General features: G+C 47.1%; 1 protein-coding gene across 1 annotated transcript; it reads left to right on the top strand.

Annotated features, from left to right (window-relative positions):
- Positions 1–1,039: 1,039 nt before the first annotated feature.
- On the top strand, positions 1,040–21,443 carry EPHX1 (epoxide hydrolase 1). The gene is made up of 9 exons (XM_029047572.2): positions 1,040–1,174; positions 10,785–10,972; positions 12,725–12,905; positions 14,383–14,610; positions 17,250–17,379; positions 18,366–18,577; positions 19,840–19,948; positions 20,118–20,243; positions 20,843–21,443. The coding sequence occupies exons 2-9, from the start codon at positions 10,790–10,792 to the stop codon at positions 21,045–21,047; spliced, it is 1,374 nt and encodes a 457-aa protein (XP_028903405.1). The 5' UTR covers positions 1,040–1,174; positions 10,785–10,789; the 3' UTR covers positions 21,048–21,443.
- The last annotated feature ends 968 nt before the right edge of the window (positions 21,444–22,411 follow it).

Here is a 22,411-nt window from a genome sequence, read left to right as displayed (position 1 = left end):
GCCATCAACCCGGCCTGGAGGAAAAACAGCTCCAAGGGGAGGGTTTCAAGAGAAAGCAAGTGCAAACCCCTGACCACTGTGCTTCCAGAGTACTATGCCCCAGTGCTTATTACAATAATCTGCACTGGGAAGGTCCCCAGTTGGCACTGTTGCTTGGCGGACTGTTCATCCGCAGGTGCTGGCGCCTGCCTGTGCATTCATTCATTCGTATTTATTGAGCACTTACTGTGTGCAGAGCACTGTACTAGGCGCTTGGAAAGTACAATTCAGCAATAAAGCGGCATAGCTGAGTGGAAAGAGCATGGACTTGAGAGTCAGAGGTCGTGGGTTCTAATCCCAGTTCCTCCACTTGTCAGCTGTGTAACTTTGGGCAAGTCACCTAACTTCTCTGTGCCTCAGTTCCCTCATCTGTAAAATGGGGATTAAGACTGTGAGCCCCATGTGGGACATCCTAATTGCCTAATTTCCCCAGCGCTTAGAACAGTGCTTGACACATAGTAATCACTTAACAAATACCAACATTATTATTATTAATAAAGAGCGACAATCCTTGCCCAGAACGGTCTTATGGTCTAGAAGGGGGGGAGAGAGACCTCAAAACAAGAAGCATCAATAGCCTCGATATAAGCAGAATTATAGATATATACACATCAAAACAAGTAAACGGACATTAATATAAATAAAATGGAATTATATACCTCAAAGTCGGTGTCTTTTCAAAAATGAAACCCTAACAATTTGGGGGTGAAGGGGCACTACGAAGATAAGGTGCAGGTTGAGTTGAAAGTGAACATAGGAGAGGATGGCCAGGGCAAACAGAGCCATTTAGGAAGGGCTTGGGGAAGCTGAGCACGTCAGGTCGGTCTCTCTCAAGTTTGCATTTCCACTTCCCAACGCTCGGGTTGCAAAACTGCCCTTGCCAGGCTCCTCCATTTGCTGTCCCAGGGCCCAGGGCGGGCCCTGCGACCCCTCCTCCCCGACCAACCCTCCCGGGAGGAGGGCGCAACGCGGCTCTGCGGGGCGGAGCAGAGCTGCTGCAAGCTGCTGTTGCAAGCTGCCGTTGCACGCTGCAAGCTGCTGCTGCAAGCTGCCGTTGCACGCTGCAAGCTGCTGCTGCAACCCGCTCGTCCGGAGTGGCAGCCTTCCCGTGGCTTTCCGAGGGAACCACAACACCGTAAGTATTCGAGGAGCGAAACCTTCCTGCTCCTGGGCCCCCCCCCCCCGGGGTTAGGGTCTCAGGAGGGAAGAGCGGGGCCCACTCGGGGCCGGAGCTGGAGGGGAGTTTGTGCCCTTCCTTCCCACCTCCAGGAAAAAGCTGGGATGGGGGTGGGGACCGGGGGACCAACTCAAATAGGGGAGCAAGGGGTAGCCATCAGCCTCGGGGACCCATCTGGGAAGCTGGCATTCCTCCCTCCTCTTCTCTACCATTTAAAAATTGTATTTTTTACCCCCCTTCCTGAGTGGGCTCCCCATTCCCTGCACCCCCTTCCCCCCACCACTCCCCTCTCTTGCCCACCTGTGGCTCCCCTTTCCCTGCACCCCTACCCTCCCCAACACTCCCCTCTCTTGCCCTCCTGCTCCTTTCACCGACCTTTTTTCTTTAAGGTATTTGTTAAGCGTTTACTACGTGTCAGACACTGTTCTAAGCGCTTGGGTAGGTACAAGTTAATTAGGTTGGACACAGTCTCTGTAGGAGGGACAACAGGACCCACTTCCTTTTCCATCAGGAACTTAAGGAGAATGCCAGGGTAGCCTTCCAACAATTTATTTCAAATATTAAGGCTGCTTTTCTGTTCAGTCTAGCGGAAGGCATCCTAGAGTCCGTGGCCAAAATTAATATATCAGTCAACAGTATGTATTGACCACTTTGTGCAGAGTACTATACTTTTTCTCTCTACACAGTGTTAAGGCTAGTGAATCAATACTTGGGAGCTTTTTTGGAAAATCAAAGTAAATGCCTTCTTACAAATCTATGTATTAAACTCATTTGAAATTAATTTATTTTGATTTTACTCTCCCCTGCTAGCACTGGAGCTCCTTTTGAGAACTCTCTTCACTGCTCTCTGTCACCAGTATATTCAGAACTGGGTGTAAACTGATGGTCTACCTTATTTAGAGAAACGTGTTTCATTCTAACCAAAAGTCGCAAAATCACATCTGTTTACACCATCGCTAACGTATTACCTCACTCAGTCAGTGGTATTCATTACTTACGGTGGGGTAGAGCACTTACTATGCACTTGAGAGAGTTCAATACTACAGGGTTGGTAGACTTAACTACATGATCAATGATGTATTTTTAAGCTAAGCTAGCTTCTCACCCTCCCACCATTATTCATTTCTTTCTTTCTGAAATACATCAGATATTGCCACATAATACTGAATCTGTCTATCCACAACCGTATGGGACTCATCAAGTCCTCCACCCCCCGCCCCCACAAAAAATCCTCTACTTCTATCAACTTCAACACCATCAGATGATTACTCTCCCAGCTCCTGTCCCTGTCTCTCCCCCACCCCTCCAACCCCCCAGCCCCACACACTTTTAAAATCTGAAACGCTCTCTCATCATGTCAGAAGTCTGGAATGATTTGTAATTGCTCTGAGTAACAAGTTACAACTTCCATCTGCGGACTTTAAAGCTCTTCACCGGCTAGGAGTCTTTTTCCAGACTTATTCTCTCTCCGTCCTGCTCTCCACTTCACCAAGCAGCCTGCATTCTGTCCTCTTCTGCTGCAGAGCCATGCCTATGTCAGCATGTGCGGACAATTCCATCTGGGCTCTTTCCAGTGCTGGGTGTTCTCCTTCATCCATTTTGCCAAGCCATTTCCTTGCTTCCAAACTATGAAAAGCTAATCTGCACCCTGAGACTTCCTGCATTACCCTCAGCTGGCCACAGGCACTCTGCTTGGTACACTCCAGCCAGCACTGTAAATTAATTGTACATTCCAAGCACTTAGTACAGTGCTCTGCACTTAGTAAGTGCTCAATAAATACAATTGAATTAATGTGTTCATGTTCTTATGCATCTTTAACGTGCCTTACTGCTTCTGTTGGATGTGATCCATTATATATTATATAAATATATATTTAAATATAAATTAAAAAGTATATATTTATATAAAATATATGTTTATATATTTCCTTTATATATATGTGTGTGTGTTTATTTTTGTCTGCCATATTAGGTTGCAGATTCCTAGAGGTAGGGACCTTGAGTTTATTTTTTTATTCCTCTCCAGATCTGGCATAATGATTTGCATACAGCGGTTGTTTAACAATTACTGATGTTGAGCTGTCTTCATAGTTTCATTAGAATCAATATTTTAAGATGTTAACAACGTTCTCCTTTAGAATTGGAGCTCCCTTTTAAACTGGGAGCTGGTGAGGGCAGGGAATGTGTCTATCAACTAACTCTGCTGAATTGTACTCTCTGGAGCATGTAGTACAGTACTCTGTAAACAGTAAGTGCTTAATAAATAACATTGACTATTGAGACAGGCAAACACTGCAGCATATGTTTGTTTCTGAACTACAGTACACTCCCCTTTAAATTTAAAAAGAAACATTTATCCCTTTAAGAAAAAAATTCAGTCTAAGCAGCAGGTAGGACAGAAGTATTGTCTTCATACAGAGCAATCTTCAGCCAATTTCCATCCCATTGGTCAAGAGCAGGGTTAATTCTGTGCTGGTTTACTGGTATAAATACAGATATCCTTCATTGTCCTTATGATTGAAATTTAATTCTTGTAAGGGTGGGGGCTTTGTGTTCATTGGCATGGAAAATTTGGTAAGAGAATAAACTGCTATTTAGATGCAAGAAGTAGCGGGCCTAGCAGATAGAGCCCAGGCCTGGAAATAAGAAGGATCTAGATTCTAATCATGCCTCCTCCATCTATCTAATGTGTGACTTTGGGGAAGTCACTTCAGTTCTCTATGCCTCAGTTACCTCTTCTGTAAAATGGGGTTTAAGACTGAGCTCCATGTGAGGCAAGGACTCTGTCCAACTTGATTAGTTTGTATTTACCCTAGCATATAATACAGTGCCTAACACAGAGTAAGCATTTAACAAATACCATAAAAAAGGGGGACTAAATCCCCTAACTTTTCCTTACCTCTTCATTTTGTGTGCCGCCTCCTCCCCCGCCTAAGTCATGAACGTTCCCTTGCATCGTGAAACCTCAGGGGCAGAACTCACTTCAGGGTGCTTTCTAACTTCTGATCCTCCCCATTGTGGGTGGGTTGTGGGGAAAATAGGCTGAACGGAGTCAGGAGAGATGCGGAGCTGGGCCCTGCACACACCTGGGCTTGATCAGCATCGTTAGTCTTTATTGAGCTCCTGTTCTGTGCAGAACAGGGTGCTAAAAGCTCTTGGGAGGGTACAGTAGAACTTGTAGATGACAGCCCTGTCCTTAAGGATCCCTGTAACCCAGAGTTGGGCTGCCAAGAGGAGATAGTCCCCCCCTCCTTTGCCTTCAGGGTCACCCACGGTCCTGGGACTGAAAGCATAAATGCTATACAGAATTGGGAATGAGGGCATATCAACTGTGCTTCCCAATTCTGGTGGGGAAGGTAAACTGGAGACCCCTCGCTCCAAGCACACTTGAGTGGTTTGCCTTGAACTTCTGGCCCACTGTAAAAAGGAACACCTCCAGCTTTTTTTATGGTATTTGTTAAGTGCTTACTATGTGCCTGGCACTGTACTAAGCACTGGGTAGATAAGCTAATCGGGTGGGCTCACAGTCTTAATGAGGTAACTGAGGCTCAGAGAAGTGAAGTGACTTGCCCAAGGTCACACAGCAGACAACTGACAGAGCGGACATTAGAACTCAGGTCCTGCTGACTCCCTGACCCGTGCTTTATTTACTAGGCTACCCGGCTTCTCTAGTGAGCGAATGGTTCAGCATTAGCATTTTTACGACTGCTAGATTTGGTATTTACTTGGAATCAGAGAATAAGATTATTTAATTGATTTCAATATTACCAGGTCAAAAAAAAATCTTTATAGATATATTTACTCCTGCAGGGGTGGGTAGAGGGGGTGAGGATTATAAAGACTTCTGACCCTTTGTCCACCCTAGGGGAACATCAGTCCATTTCTGACTCAACCAACCCAGTGACCTCTGTCCCAAAGTAAACTTGGCATACAAGGCTGTTCCTTCGAGTAATGGCAAAGTAAAACTGTGAAATGCAATAACAATAAGTGAAAGCCCTTTCCTCAACCTTTTTTCTAATCAAAGTACATCTCAGTCCTCCAGATATTGATGGGTACTTATCCATGGCTGACAATCTACATATTATACCTGATCAGAGTGGCATGTGGAATATTTAAAATGCTTTGGCTTCACAGTACTTTGCCTAAGCCCATTAATTATTATGGTATTTAAGTGCGTACTATGTGTCAAGCACTGTTCTAAGAGCTGGGGTAGATACAAATCAATCAGGTGGGACACAGTTTGTCCTGCATGGGTTTCAACTCATGGTCTAAGTAAGGAGATATTTAATCCCCATTTTACAGTTGAGGAAACTGAGGCACACAGAAGTTAAGTGACTTGCCCAGGGTCACACAACAAGCAATTTGCAGAGCCAGGATTAGAACTCAATCCTCTGACTCCCAGCATGGTCTTTCCACCAGGCCACAGGCCACCCAGCTTCGCTAATGTATTTAGCCTTTTTTAACTTTATCTCTAATTTTAAAACCACAGAAAGTCTGACACAAAATAAAAAGCATGGGAAAGTCTGCCCATAATGCTGCCCTATCTCCACAGACCTTTTGATGCCTTGTGTGTGTGTGTGTGTGTACACACACACACTCTCTCTCTTTCTCTATCTCTTTCAGTCAGACTAAGAAAACATGCTTTTAATACCCCAACACAGAAAATTGCCTGGGTAATTTTGCTCATGGTTTGGGGCTGGAGGAAAATGAAGGTGGGGAGTGGAGTGGGGTAAATTAATAATGGGGAGGAAGCCAAGCTAGCAGAGTATAAGCCACATACTATTCTCTGAAATCTGAATCATTCATTCAGTAGTATTTATTGAGCGCTTACTATGTGCAGAGCACTGTACTAAGCGCTTGGAATGTACTGTTCGGCAACAGAGACAATCCCTGCCCATTGGCGGGCTTACAGTCTAATTGGGGGAGACAGACAGACAAAACCAAGACAACTTAATCACGATAAATAGAATCAAGGGGATGTACACCTCATTAACAAAATAAATAAGGTAATAAAAATATATACAAATGAGCACAGTGCTGAGGGGAGAGGAAGGGAGAGGGGGAGGACCTTCTGTGGGCATTGATGGATTTAATGCTTCCATGGAAAAGTCTTGGTTTGAGTATCAAAATTCCAAAGGTAGGCTAGAAAGGTATTTTTTTTCCTCTCATCTTGTCAGGATTAATAGGCAGTGGAGTACAGTGGCTACTGTAACCATGTGAAGCCAGTTTCTCTTTCACTTAGCAGGAGGAGAAAATATAATTACAAATACAACTACCCAGATCAAAAACCTGTACAAAATCTATGCATCTCCCCAAAAAGAGGCCATATAGGTTTAACAGGTTAGAAATCTATCAGTGTAGCGGAAGTTTATAATGGCCGCTTTAGAACTTTTGATTTAAAATGATATCACCTATGCAGATTATGCTCTCTAAACAGCAAAAAGCTGCCTTTTTTAGCCCTGCCTGGAAACTCTCATTCTCATAATCATCATCAATGGTATTTATTGAGTGCTTACTATGTGCAGAGCATTGTACTAAGCTTTTGGGAGAGTGCAACAGAGGGTTTGGGTTTTTTGTAAATAGTATTTAAGTGTCTACTGTGTGCCAAGACTATTAAGATTATAGTCTTAATCCCCATTTGACATATGAGGTAACTGAGGCCCAGAGAAGTGAAGTGATTTACCCAAGGTCACAGAGTAGACAAGTGGCAGAGCCGGAATTAGAATCCAGGTCCTTCTGAATCCCAGGCCTGTGCTCTATCCAGCAGACCACGCTGATTCTTAAGAGTTGGCAGATAAATTCCTTGCCCACAGTGAGTTTACGGTCTAGAGGGGGAGACACACATCAGTATGAATAAATAATTCATGATATATAACTTAAAGATATGGAGAGTACTTGTCCCAGAACTGGGATAATCAAGACCCAGAAGGTTCTCTGAAGGTGGGGCCTAGGGGGATTGGGAAGGTCCCCTGCGATTTTTCTGTCCTTGGTAGAAAGCAACAGAATGTTATATATCAGGGAGTCAGTTGAGTCTTTAAACCCACTTTGGGAAAGGCGAAGTTGGAATGTTCCAGGACCTAAACGGCCCAGCTTGGAGCCACTGTCTCAGTGGACTTGTCTTGGGATGGTGCTGGAGCCACTGCCTCATTACCCATCAGCCACCTCAGTTAGCCATTAAACCATTAATTCCAAACCCTCCTATCTGGTGTTCTTTGGCAGGAGATGGACTGTTTGCTCAGTGGTCCTACGTTGCGACACAGTGGCAAATAAGCCAGTGCAAATTTCACAACAACCAAAAATGCAGTTTTGTTTATACTTGTTTGTATTGCTGAATACCTTTTTGACTTTGGTTTTGAGCCAACTCAGTACTACCTGTCGTTTCAAACCACCAAAATCTGGGGGTGCTTTGTGCTTCGGGGTAATTAAAGTAGTTTGTTGCAGAGGGAGCTAGCTAATAATAATAATAATTTTGGTATTGTAACTAAAGTTCACTATTTCCAATGAGCAGTGAACTTAAAGCAGTTATAAGCACCCCTTGTAATGAATTGTTGATGCGGTAGTATTGAAATACAGTTCCATTCCAGTGCTGCAGGGAGTAAGTGAGTGGAAACTCAGTGGACTTAAAGCAGGCTTTTGTTGTTCTATTTTCCCAAAACCTGCTTGAATTTCACCAGGGCTCAGAAAGCCCTGGGTCTCAACAACTGTGGGTCCTTATTGGAAGCAGATCCCACAGGTGACAAAGGAAACGTCTGTTGCGTTCTTCTCTCAAACTTGTAATCTTGCAACTGGGGGCTTAGGGCCACATAACCACCAAAGATGTATTGGATTTTTATCTGTGGGATCTGTGAGGTGTCTAGCTTAGTGTTTGGGCAGCCGGGGTGAGAAAGAGAGTTTTGGAAATCCAGGGAGAGAAGAAATTATTTTTTGAATTGGGTTGTGGAGAGAAATATAGCACTGTTGGAAAAATAAATATCAATCAATGGTATTTAATCAGTGCTTACTGAATGCAGAGCACTATATTTAAGCGCTTGGGAGTGTATAATACAGCAGAGTTGGTAGACACATTTCAGGCCAGGAGAGACGAGAAGCAGCGAGGCCTAATGGATGGAGCACAGGCCTGGGAGTCTGAAGGACCTGGGTTCTAATCCCGGCTCCACCACTTGTCCGCTGTGTGACCTTGTGCAAATCACTTAACTTCTCTGTGCCTCAGTTACCTGTTCTGTACAATGGGGATTAAAACTGCAAACCCCATGTGGGACATGGACTGTGACCAACCTATTAGCTTGTATCAACCCCAGGGCTTAGAACAGTGCATGGCAGATAATAAATGCTTACTTAAAAAAAAACAGCAAAAGCTCCAGTGTTTGATGAGCCCGTTAGCCGGTGATACATGCCTTTCTGATCCCACCACCCACCACCCTCTGTCTCTCCCCTCTCCCCCTTTTTCTCTCCTCTCCTGCACTTCATAGCCTGCTGCACTTGCCAGTCATTCTCCCTGCCCCATTGGTCTGAAGTTGGGAGTGGGATTTGGGAAGCAAGCCTGAGCCTTATTAATTTTTATTTTTAAGTCAGTCTAAGAAAGGATTGTGTCCTGAGACTTCAGGAAAGGGCGTGGGATCTTGAGAATAGCAAGTCCCCTTTTCTATGATGCTTGGAATGCTGCCTGGAAAACCTTTGTGAAGTCAGGGCAGAAATGCTGCTGAATGTCCCTGGAGGCAGAGAGAGGAGGAGGTTACAGGAGACCTGCAGCCCCTATCTCGCTGGGAACCTTTTGCCACCATGCGCGTGGCTGATGGGAAGCACATTTCTGTCTTGGGCAGTGCAACCTAGTGGAATGAGCACGGGCTTGGGAGTCAGAGGACCTGGGTTCTAGTCACTTCATTTCTCTGTGCCTCAATTTCCTCCACTGTAAAATGTGGATTCAATACTGTTCCCCATCCTACCAACGGGGACAGGGACTGTGTCCAACTCGATTAACTTGAAGAACAGTACTCAACACATAGTAAGTGCTTAACAAATGCCATAATGCTGCTCTTGCAACACAGCTGACCCTGGACTCCCTTGGGCCAAACTGCTTTGTTTGAGGAAGCTCAGAGCCAGTGGCAACATGGGGAGAGAGTGCCTGGGCTGTTGAGCAACCTCAGCCCCAGGAAACCCAATAGCCCAGAGCTGGGGAGCCTCCTGTGCCTTATCCCAGGAGCATAAGGTTACACTGTGCCAGACCTTTGAATGAGGATGAGGAGTGGCTGTCTGGGTGTGCTCAGTTTGACTGAAGTCATTCTAGCTGCTGGGTAGAAACGGGGGAGGTTACAACTTATTTAGTCTCCTGGCCCCTTTTAATTTTCTCTGCATTGTTGTGTTGGATAACCCCCCCCCCCAAACTCTGGCTAAAAAGATGAAAGCAAGGGAAAGCCAGGACAACCAGCCAGGGAAGGTAGAGTTTAAGCCACTGGGTGGCTAATGACCCCTTGCTTTAAAGGATTCCTGACAAAGAGTAAACTTTCCCAAGTCAGAACTTCTTGGTTTTGTTCTGTCTAGTTCCAAACCACTTAAAAGTAGCAATCATATTTATGAAGCACTTACTAGGAGCAGAGCACTATACTAAGCGCTGGGAAAGAGTACAAGAATGGGAATTAGACATGGTCCCTGGTCTTTGGGAGCTCACAATGGTCTAGGGGAAAGAGCATGAGCCGGGGAGTCAGAGGACCTGGATTCTCTATGAATTCCTTAATGTGTGACCTTGGGCAAGTCACTTAACTTCTCTGTGCCTCAATTTCCTCAGCTGTGAAATGGGGATTAAATCTTACTCCCTCTTCCTTAGACTGTGAGTCCCATGTGGGACAGGGACTGTGTCCAACCTGATTATCTAGTATCTACCCCTGCACTTAGAACAGTGCTTAATAGTAAGTGCTTAACAAATAGCATAATAATAATAATAATAATTTTTTAAACTATAAGGGAGGAGTAGAGAGTGGAGCTATATAAGGAGAGATGAAGCAAAACATCAAGGCTTCATAAAGACACAGACAAAAACACACAATAAAAACAGAAATCAGTAGGTGACTGAGGCTAGAGGAAGAGAATTTCAGGCTCTTTGTGACTCAGAGTCCAGTGGTCACAACTGTAGCCACAGGGACCACCACGGCTGCCAAAGATGAGCAGGATGTGGACTCGTCCCTCCTGCATCACCACAGCCCTACCCAGCATTCCCCATTAACCTTCCCTGACCAAGAAAGGGAATTGGAATGAGCCAGCAAGGAGGCTCTTGTTCATCCATTTCCCCCATTTGATTTTAAGCTCCTTGAAGACAGGGAAATGGATCTTGTTCCTGTTGTATCAATCAGTGGTATTAAGTGCATACTGTGTACAGAGCACTTCGGAGAGTATAGTACTATAGATTTGGTAGCCACGTTCCCTGACTACAAGGAGGTTACAGTGGCACTTTGCAGTCAGTAAGCATTCAATTTAACCTCTGTGCCCATCAAATTGAGCCACTGTTTCTGAGCAGAGTGTTTTCTGAGCAGAGTGTCTCTGCCTAACCTCCTCATTTTTTGTTTTGTTTTTTCAGACATCATGTGGTTGGAAATCTTCTTGGCCACGGTGCTGGGCCTGGTCATTTACCTGTTTGTGTCCAGGAAGAAGGAGGAAACCCTGCTCATTGGAGATGGGTGGTGGGGGGCAGGCAAGAAGCCCACCATAGCTGAAGATGAAAGCATCCGCCCGTTCACCGTGGAAACCTCAGAAGAGGAGATCAAGGTAAGGTGATGTCCTTGCTGGGGTGGGGAACGGTGCAAGGAGAAAATCAGCCTCTGCTCCAGACTCTCACTCATCTCCTGTTACATACCTCGTTGCTCCTAATGCCGGTCCACTCATTGTACCTCTGTCTTGCCGCCAACTTCTTGCCCATGTCCTTCCTCTCCACCCCCTTCTTCCCTTCCCTTTCAAAGCCCTCAGGTAGTCTTCCCTGACTAAGCTCTCATTTTTCCTACTTGCTCTCGCTTCTGTGTTGCCTATGCATTTGGATCTATACTTTTAAGCACTTGATATTTGTCCCTCACCATTTATGTTCAGATCCTTATACTTTTGCCATTTCCCCTTTGTAATTTATTGTCTGCTTCCCATCAAGACTGGAAGCTCCTTGTGCGGGGAGATCGTGTCTACCAACTCTATCATACTGTACTCTCCCAAGTTCTTAGTATGCTGCTCTGCCCTCAGTAAGTGCTCAATAAATACCATTGATTGACTGAATGAAGAGGAAGGGAAAGAAGTCAGATCCGCTGGGGAGAAATCAGAGGCTGCTGGTACAGAAGGACCTGGATTCTAATCCTGACTCTGCCACTTGTCTGCTGTATGACCTCGGGCAAGTCACTTCACTTCTCTGTGACTCAGTTACCTCATCTGTAAAATGGGGATTCAGACTGTGAGCCCCATGTGGGACATGGACTGTGTCCAGTTGAATTAGTTTGGATCTACACTACTGCTTAGTACAGTGCCTGGCATATAATAAGCATTTAACAAATACCATAAAAAAGGGTAATTTCCCAGGGCAGCCAAAGGGAGGTAAGGCAATAACAAAGGTATTGATTGAGCACTTACTTGGGACCATGCACTGTCCTAAGGGCTTGAGAAAGTAGAACAGAAACACAAGATTTATTTTTTTTCCCTACAGTATTTGTTAAGCACTGTGTGCCAGGCACTGTTCTAAGCGCTTGGGTATGTACAAGATAATCACGTTAGACACAGTCCCTGTCCCACATGGGGCTCACGATCTTAATCCCCATTTTAAAGATGAGGTAACTGAGGCACAGATAGTGAAGTGACTTGCCAGAGGTCACACAGCAGATGTGGCGGCGGTAAAATTAGAACCCAGGTCCTTCTGACTCCTACTAGGCCACACTGTTCCCCTATCTGCAAGGAATTTATGTTCTGAAGTGGGAGCCAGAGATTTCAGAAGAGAATTCTGGGAGGTTATTTTCTGTGATTTCACATATCTTTGCAGCTCCTTCCCTCCCTAACAAATTTTGAGTGGCAAAGTTGCTGACCCCTGGTAACTGGTTTCCTTGCCAGGTTAACCTCATCTGCCCTGATCACTGACTCCCTCAATATCTGGTTTCCCTGGACCAGGGTTAAGGTGTAATTTAGTGCTGTTCACTTTATTTGCCTGGAGATTATAAGAGTTAAAACACCAAGTGAAATATACACATTCCAAAGTGTAGAATGCAATAAAATATGTGGATTGCTTTTGGTGTAATCTCTAACAGCCTGGTGCTTTGCACATTTCAAACAACCAGTGTACTTTAAAGAAAGAAGATATTCACTGAACTTACTTGTTTTTTTGTGGACTTCCAGAATAGGGCCTCCTACCCAGAGGCCGTGACCTGCCTGAGATGGTCGGACATCTAGTCGGCCTTTTCCTCACCAGAGTTGTTTGACTGGGGCCTGGTCACTGGTCCCCAAGGACATTTTCTGCTGCATCACTGTCCCCTTCTTTGGGTCGTTTCCCTCTAGGATTTACATCGGAGGATCGATGAGACCCGCTTCACCCCACCCCTGGAGGACAGTAGCTTCCGCTGCGGGTTTAACTTGGATTACCTCAAGAAGGTCACGGACTACTGGAGGAATACATTTGACTGGAAGAAACAAGTAGACATTCTCAATCAATACCCCCATTTCAAAACCAAAATCGAGGGTAGGTGTCCAGGGTGCCCCGCCAACCCCTCACTAAAGACAGGCCCAAAAGAGAGTCAACAGGCAGCTGGAGGAGAGGGGAGGAGATGCGAGTCAATTGTCCAGGTACAAACCTCTTGGAGGCCCTTGTAGCCATGGCGTACCCCAGCTCCTCAGACACTTGGGTTTTCAACCAGATTTTTTTTTTAAATGGTATTTGTTAAGTGCTTACTATGTGCCGGGCACTGTAATAAGCACTGGGGTAGATACAAGGTCGAACACAGTCCATGTGGGGCTCACAGGCTTAATACCCATTTTACAGATGTGGTAACTACGGCCCAGAAAGTGAAGTGATTTGCCCAAGATCACACACCAGACAAGTGACAGAGCCAGGTCCTTCTGACTCCCAGGCCTGTGCTCTAACCTTTAGAGGCCACACTATTTCTCATGAGAGATTGAGAAATTTACTGACCTCCAGGGTTGGAAGTGTCCTGGTGGAGTAATCTAGAGTTTTTCTCAGCAAAGAATCTTCAGGCTTAACAATCCTCACAGTCGGGGAAGTCTCCCTCATCCCTGGGTAAGAATGAATGTGGTGTTTGTTAAGTGCTTACTGTGTGTCAAGCACTGTACTAAGTACTGGGGTAGATATAAAATAATCAGGTGGGACATAGAGAGCTCACAGTCTAAGATGGGAGGGAGAACAGGTATTAAACCCTCATTTTACGGAGGAGGAAACCGCAGCTCTGAGAAGCTAAAGTGACTTGCCCAAGGTCACACAACAGGCAAATGACAGAGTCGGGATTAGAACCCAGATGCCCTGCAACTTTAACCTGTGTGTGGCTTCTCTGGAAAAGGGCTTGTGGAGCACTCCCCAGAAGAACAGTATTTCCATTTGTCCCTTGATTTTTGGGACTCCTTTGTATGTGACCATCCCATGTTGCCAGCCCTCCCCGCTTTTCCCATTGAGTTAGAGGCTGCCCCCGTCTGGAGAGCGTTCTCTACCACATCTTACCAGCGTTCTGCCAGGAAAGTGTTTTCTGGAATTCTCCCCATTTGGTGGAACAATGCTCTACCCTCAGGGTGGCAGTGGTCTTGCCTCCCCCGCCTTTCCTTCCCCCCCGACCCCAGGGCCCCAGTGGGATCTGGTGCTTCTTACCCAGGCACAGGCCGGACCTCTTAGGAGAAGCAGCGTGGCTCAGTGGAAAGAGCACGGGCTTTGGAGTCAGGGCTCATGAGTTCGAATCCCAGCTCTGCCACTTGTCGGCTGTGTGACTGTGGGCAAGTCACTTAACTTCTCTGTACCTCAGTTCCCTCATCTGTAAAATGGGGATTAAGACTGTGAGCCCCACGTGGGACAACCTGATTCGCCTTTGTCTATCCCAGCGCTTAGAACAGTGCTCGGCACATAGTGCTTAACAAATACCAGCATTATTATTATTATTATTACCTCTGAGACCATCTGTCCCAGGACCCTTACTACTGTGCTCTGTTCCCCACAGGGATCGACATCCACTTTCTCCACGCGAAGCCCCCCAACGTGCCCCCAGGCCAGAGGACAAAACCTTTGCTGATGCTGCACGGCTGGCCCGGTTCCTTCTATGAGTTCTATAAGATCATTCCCCTCCTGATCGACCCCAAGAGTCACGGCTTGAGCGACGAGCACATCTTTGAGGTCATCTGTCCCTCCATTCCTGGCTATGGATTCTCCGAGGCATCTCACAAGCAAGGTAAAGTGGCTGGCCCATGGAGCGGGAAAGCCTTTGCCCGCCCGCCTGCCTGCCCTGATGATCTGTTCCGGGGTTGGGGAAGTCCGCTGTAATTTAGGCAGGGGGTCCTTGATGCTGACAAGGAGGAAGGATCTGGAAATGGTCCAGCAGGGAGTTGGAAGGAGCCGGGGCTGGCATCTTGTCAGGGCAGAAGGAGGTGAGGTCAGGGCAGACCAGCCAGATGGGTGGGTCTGTGTCCAGGCCCTTAGAGGGGCCCTGCCCCGCCTTAACAGTTGAGGGACCAGAAAGCCCTGTGGATCCTGATGAAGTGGGCCCTGCAGAGACCCGAGGAGGTCCAGGTCGACCCAGGACATAACATTTTTGGGGAGTGTGGCTCACGATTTGGCAGCATGTTTCCTCCCCTGCCCCGCCATGTTCTTCAAACTCTCATTCTGCCTTGTCTTCTCTCCCCTTTTTCCCTCTACTCCTCTCTTGTTTCTTCCTTTCATCCAGGACCTATCCCCAAAGCTCCTCCCTTCTCTCTGTCTCCTGCACTCTTTCTACCACATAACAATAATTGGGTTAAAATTTGGAAGGGCTCCCTTAAGTGGTAAACTGACAATGGCCAGGTTTCTTAGGTTGGCTGTCAATAATTAATGAGCTTTTCGTAAGAGCCTAATTTAGGGCGACTTGAAGAAGCAGTTATGCCTATGTTTACCTTTGTAAAGTACTATACTCAAGGGAAAAGAGGTTTTCATTTTAGACTAAACATGCCCAACCTCACTGTATGGAGAGATTTACATTTCATACTAAACCTGTCTACGAGAGTATAAACTTCATACGCCTACATTTTTGCAGTATAAGATTGTAATTATAATGCACACCATTTCTGGGTTCCCTTTGCCAAATGAAATGAACATCTCCATTTGAATTGGAAATGTAAAGTGGTAATAACTTTTTTCCCTTATGCTCTCCAGTTAGAGGTACCCTGATTTAGTTGCAGAAAAATATCACAGTCATTATCCTTCCTTGTGGAGCATTCTGTTAGACCAAACCTGTGCCACTCTTGGGCTTAGTCAGAGGTCCATTCCAGCCTAGTATTCTGTCTCCACCAGGGGTAATAGAATGCTTAGAATAGCCATGTGATATTAGCCATGTGACCCTTAGCACAGTGCTTGGCACACAGTGAGTGCTAACAAATACCAGTTATTTCTGTCCATCATAGTGGTTAGGGATGGACCATCTAACATAGAGCACTTAGTCTGTGCAGAGCACTGTACTAAGCACTTGGGAAAGTACAATACGACTGAGTTGGTGAATATGGCCCCAGCTCACAAGGAGCTGACATTCTGCAGTCTTCCTTCTTGAAAACCATTCTGGAACTTTCATCCATGAGTTTATCCAAACCATTCTTCAGCTTTCATTCAACAGAATTGGAGGGTTTTTCAGTGAATCTATTTCTGGAATTAGTTCTGATTTTTTTAAAAAGATTCTTAAAAATAACTTTCTGCATTTTACCTAAGTAGTAAAGAATATTCAAGATCTGGTATTTAGAAACGTAAGTGCTAGTCTGAAGTTTATAGAATTGTAAATTGTCCTTTTATGGTAACAAACTGCACATTTTGTTTTCAACTTGTGCCTCTCCAGTATGACAGTTGGCCTTATTCCTCTTGAGACTCCACTTTTTGATCTTCTTCTCCTTTGTTGAGACTGTGTCCCATTTCAGAGCAATATCTCTCTGCTCACCTTTGAGATCCTTAATTTCCCCCCAGAGGCCACCCCTTCTGTATTCTGCCCCAGAGAGGTCCATGTATATGTTCGGAACTACCTGGCTCTATTCCACTTGTACCTGGGTTCCTCCAGACCAGCGCACACACACACACACCCACACACCCACCCACACACACACATGAGCCCACATCACACTTCTCACCAGCTTGCCCCTCCTGCGTAAGCTTTTTAATGGTATTTGTTAAGCGCTTACTATGTGCCAGGCACTGTACTAAGCACTGGGGTAGATATAGCTAATCAGGTTGGACAGAGTCTATGTCCCAAATGGGGCTCACAGTCTTAATCCCCATTTTACAGAGGAGGTAACTGAGGCACCGAAAAGTTAAGTGACTAGCCCAAGGTCACATAGCAGACAAGTGTCTCTGGGAGGTTTTTTGTTACTACCAGCTGGTGGCTTGAGGGAGCAGCAGAAAGTTTCATGCTGGTCCTCTGCTAGTGCCATTTTGGTTTCTATCACACCCAAGACTGTGAGGCACAGAAGGAGATTGGGAAGACTAGAGGACCAGGGGAAGTGGGAGAAAGAGCAGTGCGGGCTGATCTGCTCCATTCCTGTGGTCCAAGACTGACACCTTGGCTTTACAGAGAAGAGGATGGAAAGGGCAGAGGGGAGGCAGAGGATAAGGAGGAGGAGGAGGTTGGTGCCAATGAGTGCTCAGCTCCTCTTTTCCTCTGAGAGCCGGTGTGAGTCCCATCTACTCGATAGTATAGCTGATCTCAATGCTGCTGCCACCACCCTCCAACATCTCCCTCATGCAGAAGTCCATCCATTTGTCTGGTGGCCCATCCATGGGAGGGTTTCTGAGGCATACCCTTGGCAGAAAGAATCTGGGATCCCTCTGCCTTACATTGCTTCCCCTGCAACATTCTAGGCTTCAACTCCATGGCTGCCGCTCGGATCTTCTACAAGCTGATGCTCAGACTGGGCTTTCAGGAATTTTACGTCCAGGGTGGCGACTGGGGATCATCAATTGGCACTGTAATGGCCCAGATAGCACCCAAGTGAGTTTCACACTCCTTTTAACCAATTCTCATCCTTAACTTTTCCCTTCAATATCTCTAACTTTCCCTCTAAGTGATACTCCCTGAAAAGCTTCAGTGGGTATCCCTTAATCCTTCTCTGCCCTCCCCAATCCTTCTCCTCCCCTGATCTTTCCTATCGTTGTTGACAACACTGCCATCATCCCCACCTCTCAACCAGTGGTATTTATTGGGCACTTACTGTTTGCAGAGCACTGTACTAAGTGCTTGGAAGAGTACAGCAGAGTTGGTAAATGTGTTTCCTGCCCACGGTGAGCTTACAGTCTAGAATGGGAGACAGATATTAATAAAAATAAGTTAGATATGTAACTAGCCCACAGCCTTGGTTTTATCCTTGGCTCTTCTCTCTTTTAGTCAGTCACCAAATCATGGTAGGCCTTTCTTCTTTCCAGAATGAACCAGATATCTCATCTGTGGGGATTAAGATTGTGAACCCCAAGTGGGACATGGACGTGTCCAACCTGATTAGCTTGTATGTGCCCCAGCTCTTAGTACAGTGGCTGGCAACTAGTAAGCACTTAACAAATATCATAAAAAAAGGAAGCCCTTCCTCTCCACCCAAACAGCTATCACAGTGGCCCTGTCTTTACTATAGGAATGGCTTCCTCTTTGACCTTTTCACCTCCATCCTTCATCTCCCCAGTCAAGGGAGAGATATTAAAAATGGGGATTAAGACTGTGACCCTCATGTGGGACATGGACTGTGTCCAACTTGATTTCTCTGTATCTCCTCCAGTCCTAAGAACAGTTCCTGGTACATAGTAAGCGCTTAACAAATACCATAAAAAGTGGGGGGAAGACAAGGAAATTTGGTAATCTGAAGCTGACCAGGCCTTGTTTTCATCCTTTGTAAAGCTGACCAGGCCTTGTTTGCATCCTTCCCATCGGCCTTTCTGAATGTCCCCCTACATACGGTGTAGCTCAGTTCCTTTTCTCTTTGCTCTTAGGCACGTGAAAGGTCTCCACTTAAATATGGCTTTCTTGACAACCAATATGTTCTTCCGGATAACGTCTCTCATGCTGGGCCGCTGGTTCCCTGGACTCGTTGGCTTTCAGGAGAGAGACATCCAGCTACTCTATCCAGTCAAGAGAATTTGGTCTACAATTTTTCAGGAAAGTGGCTACCTCCACATCCAGGCCACAAAGCCCGACACTGTAGGTAAGTCACGTGAGCAGGGATCTCAGGGTGCTGGATTAGTGTATGTGTGGAGGGTGGAGGGAGGAGGTGGGCAGGCAAGGGGGAGAGAGCGGGGGTTCTGTTCAGCTTTTATTGACCCAGGCCAGAGGCTACTGAAAACTCTTTACAGGGGTATGAAAACCTGTGCTCATCTTAGCTTCCCAGCCCTGATCCCTTGCATGGTTACTTTATCAATCAATTAGAGAGCACTGTATTAAGTGGTTGGGTAAGTACAGTAGAGTTAGTAGAAATAATCCCCACCCTCAAGCATTTTATAATCTCGTTGGGGAAACATTAAAAGCAACATGGCCAACTGGAAAGAGCCCGACTTGGAAGACAGAAGACTTGGATTATAATCTCGGCTCTGTCACTTGCCTGGTCTGTGACCTTGGGCAAGTCACTTAACTTCTGGGCCTCAGTTTCCTCATCTGTGAAATGGATGAGATACCATATCCATTGTCATGAGATACCCATGAGATGCCAGTACCCATTCTCTCTCCCAATTTATCTTTGAGCCCCATTTGGGACTGAGATTGTGTCTGACCTATCTGGTATCTACCCCAGAGTTTAGTTCAGTCCTTGGCAACTTGGAAGCACTTAATAAAGCACTTAACAAATATCAGTAGTAGTAGTAGTAGAGTTCAGGTAGTGGAAGCAATGGAATTAAAGATACGTACCAGAATACTTTAGGGGAAGTGGATACCCAACTGCTTTCAGGGTGAGGACTCATGCATAGGTGATGTGAAAATGTTAAAGGGGCAGTAGATAGGGAAATAGGATGGGAAGATGAGATCTGGGAAAAAGTCATCACTCATCTAGTTATTCTACATAGCATTGGCATAATCTCTCTCACCCCAAAGGAGAAACATTTTATGCGCAGTCAATACTATTGCTCGACTGACTCTCTGGAGAAGCAGGGTGGCCTAGCGGAAAGAGCCAGGCCTGGTAGTCAGGACCTGGGTTGTAATCCCTGCTCCACCATTTCTCTGCTGTGTGACCTTGGGCAAGTCACTTCACTGGGCCTCATCTGTAAAATGGGGATTAAAACTATGAGCCCTATGTGGGACATGGAGTATGTCCAACTTGATCAGCTTCTATCTACCCCAGTGCTTAATACATTGCCTGGCACACAGTAAGTGCTTGGCTAATACCATTTAGAAAAAAAATGGTGGAGATGACAGGTGGATTCCTTGAGGACAAAAACCCCGCTAAACCCGAGTTTGTCTTGTTCTTTCCCTCTCCAGGCTGTGCGCTGAACAACTCCCCAGTAGGGTTGGCTGCCTACATCCTGGAGAAGTTCTCCTCCTGGACAGATCTGGAATTCAGGAACCTAGAGGATGGAGGGCTGGAGAAGTAGGTAACCCTTTCCTTTGCCCACCGGTGGCCTCAAATCATGACCCTACCACACAAAGGAGGGAGCTGCCAGTCCATTCAGACCTGGTTTTGTCATCATCGAGACCCCGGTGGGGTCCAGCACAGAACCCTGGTCCCTGGCCCCCTCAATGGGCTTTTGTCTTGGCAGGAAGTATTCGTTGGATGACCTGCTGACCAACGTCATGCTCTACTGGGTGTCGGGAACCATCGTGTCCTCCCAGCGCTTCTACAGGGAGAACTTAATGAAAGGGTTGGGCCACGAGAAGCATGAGAAGTGAGCATTGGGGCTGAGCTGGGGGTGGTTGGGACAGGCTAGGGGTGGGGGGGGTTGGAGGGCCAGCCCAAGTTTTTGATCCACCCCCACCCCTTCTTTAGAGGCCTTAAAGAGTTCTGCCAGAGTGCAAGGTGCTGAAGGTGTTAGGTCTGCCTCCTCTGGGCAGGGCGGGTGGGAGGGCCAGGGTCCCCTGATTTTCCCTAATAGAGGGTTCAGCCTACTTGGGAATGTCTTGAGGGATGAGGTTGGGTTAGTGCTTGGAAGTAGACTACCCCCCCAGTTCAAGGCATTTGGGGGGGGCATTGGAGAAGGGTTTATAACAGATTCACCTATTCCTCTCAGCCTCGACCCCTCTCCTCTCCATCCCATCCTAGCACTTAGTGTACCGGAGCCCCCCACCTCCCACCCCCAGGGACAAAGCAGGCAGGGGAGTGAGGCAGATGAGGAGAAACGAGATTGGGATCTAGTCACTTTGGTCCTGAGGTTCTCTTTGCTCTGCTCCCAGACCCTGGTCAAGGAGGGAAGGAAATTACCTTGGGAGGCAGGGGAGAGGAGTCTGACCCCCAGCCCAGCCCTAACCACATCTCTGTGACCTGCAGGATACCAGTGTACGTCCCCACGGGCCTAGCAACCTTCCCCAATGAATTGCTCCACTGCCCACGCTCCTGGGCCCGGTTGAAGTACCAGAACATCGTCTCCTACACTTACATGCCCCGCGGTGGCCACTTTGCTGCCTTCGAGGAGCCCGCGTTGCTAGCCCAGGACATCCGCCAGTTCATCGGAAGAGTGGAGCAGCAGGAGTGAGGATAGAGAAGGGACTGAGCAGCAGCGGCTGCTCCCGTTCCCCTTCCCCAAACGCACTTCCCGCCACCCTTTCTGGGGCCCGGGTTTGTTGACTGCTGTTCTTGGCTGGGGCTCGAGTGTGGCCTCTCCCCTCTTCCCCTGAGATACAGGAGGGCAGGGAAGTTGAGCCGCTGCAGCTAAGGCTGCCTAAAGCCCTGGCCAAGCCCTCTTCCTTTGCCCACCCCGTGGCCTCAAGCTGTTTCCACTATCCTATCTCCCCGGCTCACTGTAATTGCAGTAATTTCTTCCAGGGTGCTTGCAGGGAGGAAGGAATAGAGGGCAAAGGGAGGTGGGGAACTGATGCTTGCTTTCCTTTCTGTAAAAGATCAATTGCAATAAACGCTTTTGCTTTCTAAATGGTCAGGTGCTGCTTGGGGGAAGGGGAGTTACTGAGCAGCAGCCAGGTTCTGGGTTAGTGAATGGGGACCGAGGGCAGGACCAGAAAGCTTGTACTGCAGCTGGGCTTGGATGTGTGCCAACTGACCTAGCCAGTGGAACTAGATGGGAGTCATGCCCCAGACCTTAGCACCGCCACCCTTCCCCACTCGGCATTTCCTACATCCTTTTAAAGAGTGGAACTGCCAGCCTGGAGGATCCCGTGACTGGAACTAGGTGACAGAAGCCAGCTGGAAGGGAGAGCAAGGGGGTGGGGGCCGTCTGCTTTGGACTCTCTGCCATCTCCCAGCCAACATGAGCAATCCCTTCCCCACTGGGGAGAAGAGCAAGAGGAAGGAAGTGTGTGGCTGTTGCTGGACCAGGAGGAGAAATGAACATGCCCTCTCCCAAGCAGAGATTCCTCTTTCCTCTCATAAACAAAAGATCCTTAGCCCTCAACTCCTCCCCACAGCACACCTAAACCCGCCCTCCCTCCCACCTCCAATCCAGTACTCATGCCCCTCCCAAAAACAGCTGCAACCAGGAGGAACTCCCAGCTATGACCAGTATAGCCCCCCAGAGGGAGAAACAGCTTCAGGGTCAGCGTGGAGGTGTGCCCCGGAGGAAGAATGGGGGCAGTCAGGCTGTTGGCTGGGCGTGTTGGGGTGGATGAAGGGAAAAGAAACCAACATCTCTTACCTTAGCTTCAGCTTTGCATGGTGAGGGGTGGGCCTAAGCCCCATGTTGCTTCTGAAAGGTTGCAGGTGGTGGAAAAGGAGCTGGTTTCCTTACCTTGCTCCTTGTCAGACCCAATCCAGGAACACCATCCACATCCACTCCAACCCATTTAATTACAAGGGAGGTTTTGGTTGGGGGGGGGCGGGGCGGGAAGGGTGCCACTTCTCCCCTGACCCACATGACCTGTCAACCTCTTGGGCTACCACAGGATC

The sequence above is a fragment of the Ornithorhynchus anatinus genome, chromosome 19 (genome assembly GCF_004115215.2).
Source record: "Ornithorhynchus anatinus isolate Pmale09 chromosome 19, mOrnAna1.pri.v4, whole genome shotgun sequence".
In the NCBI taxonomy this organism is placed as follows: domain Eukaryota; kingdom Metazoa; phylum Chordata; class Mammalia; order Monotremata; family Ornithorhynchidae; genus Ornithorhynchus; species Ornithorhynchus anatinus.
The sequence above is the reverse complement of the archived record's forward strand: the minus strand, read 5'-3'. Positions and strand labels throughout refer to the sequence as shown.

Excerpts from the sequence above, each read along its gene's own strand:
- EPHX1 (XM_029047572.2), top strand. The coding sequence starts at position 10,790 with ATGTGGTTGGAAATCTTCTTGGCCACGGTGCTGGGCCTGGTCATTTAC. Across the intron at positions 10,973-12,724 it reads CCTCAGAAGAGGAGATCAAG|GATTTACATCGGAGGATCGA; the intron begins GTAAGGTGATGT and ends GTTTCCCTCTAG. Across the intron at positions 20,244-20,842 it reads GGCCACGAGAAGCATGAGAA|GATACCAGTGTACGTCCCCA; the intron begins GTGAGCATTGGG and ends TGTGACCTGCAG.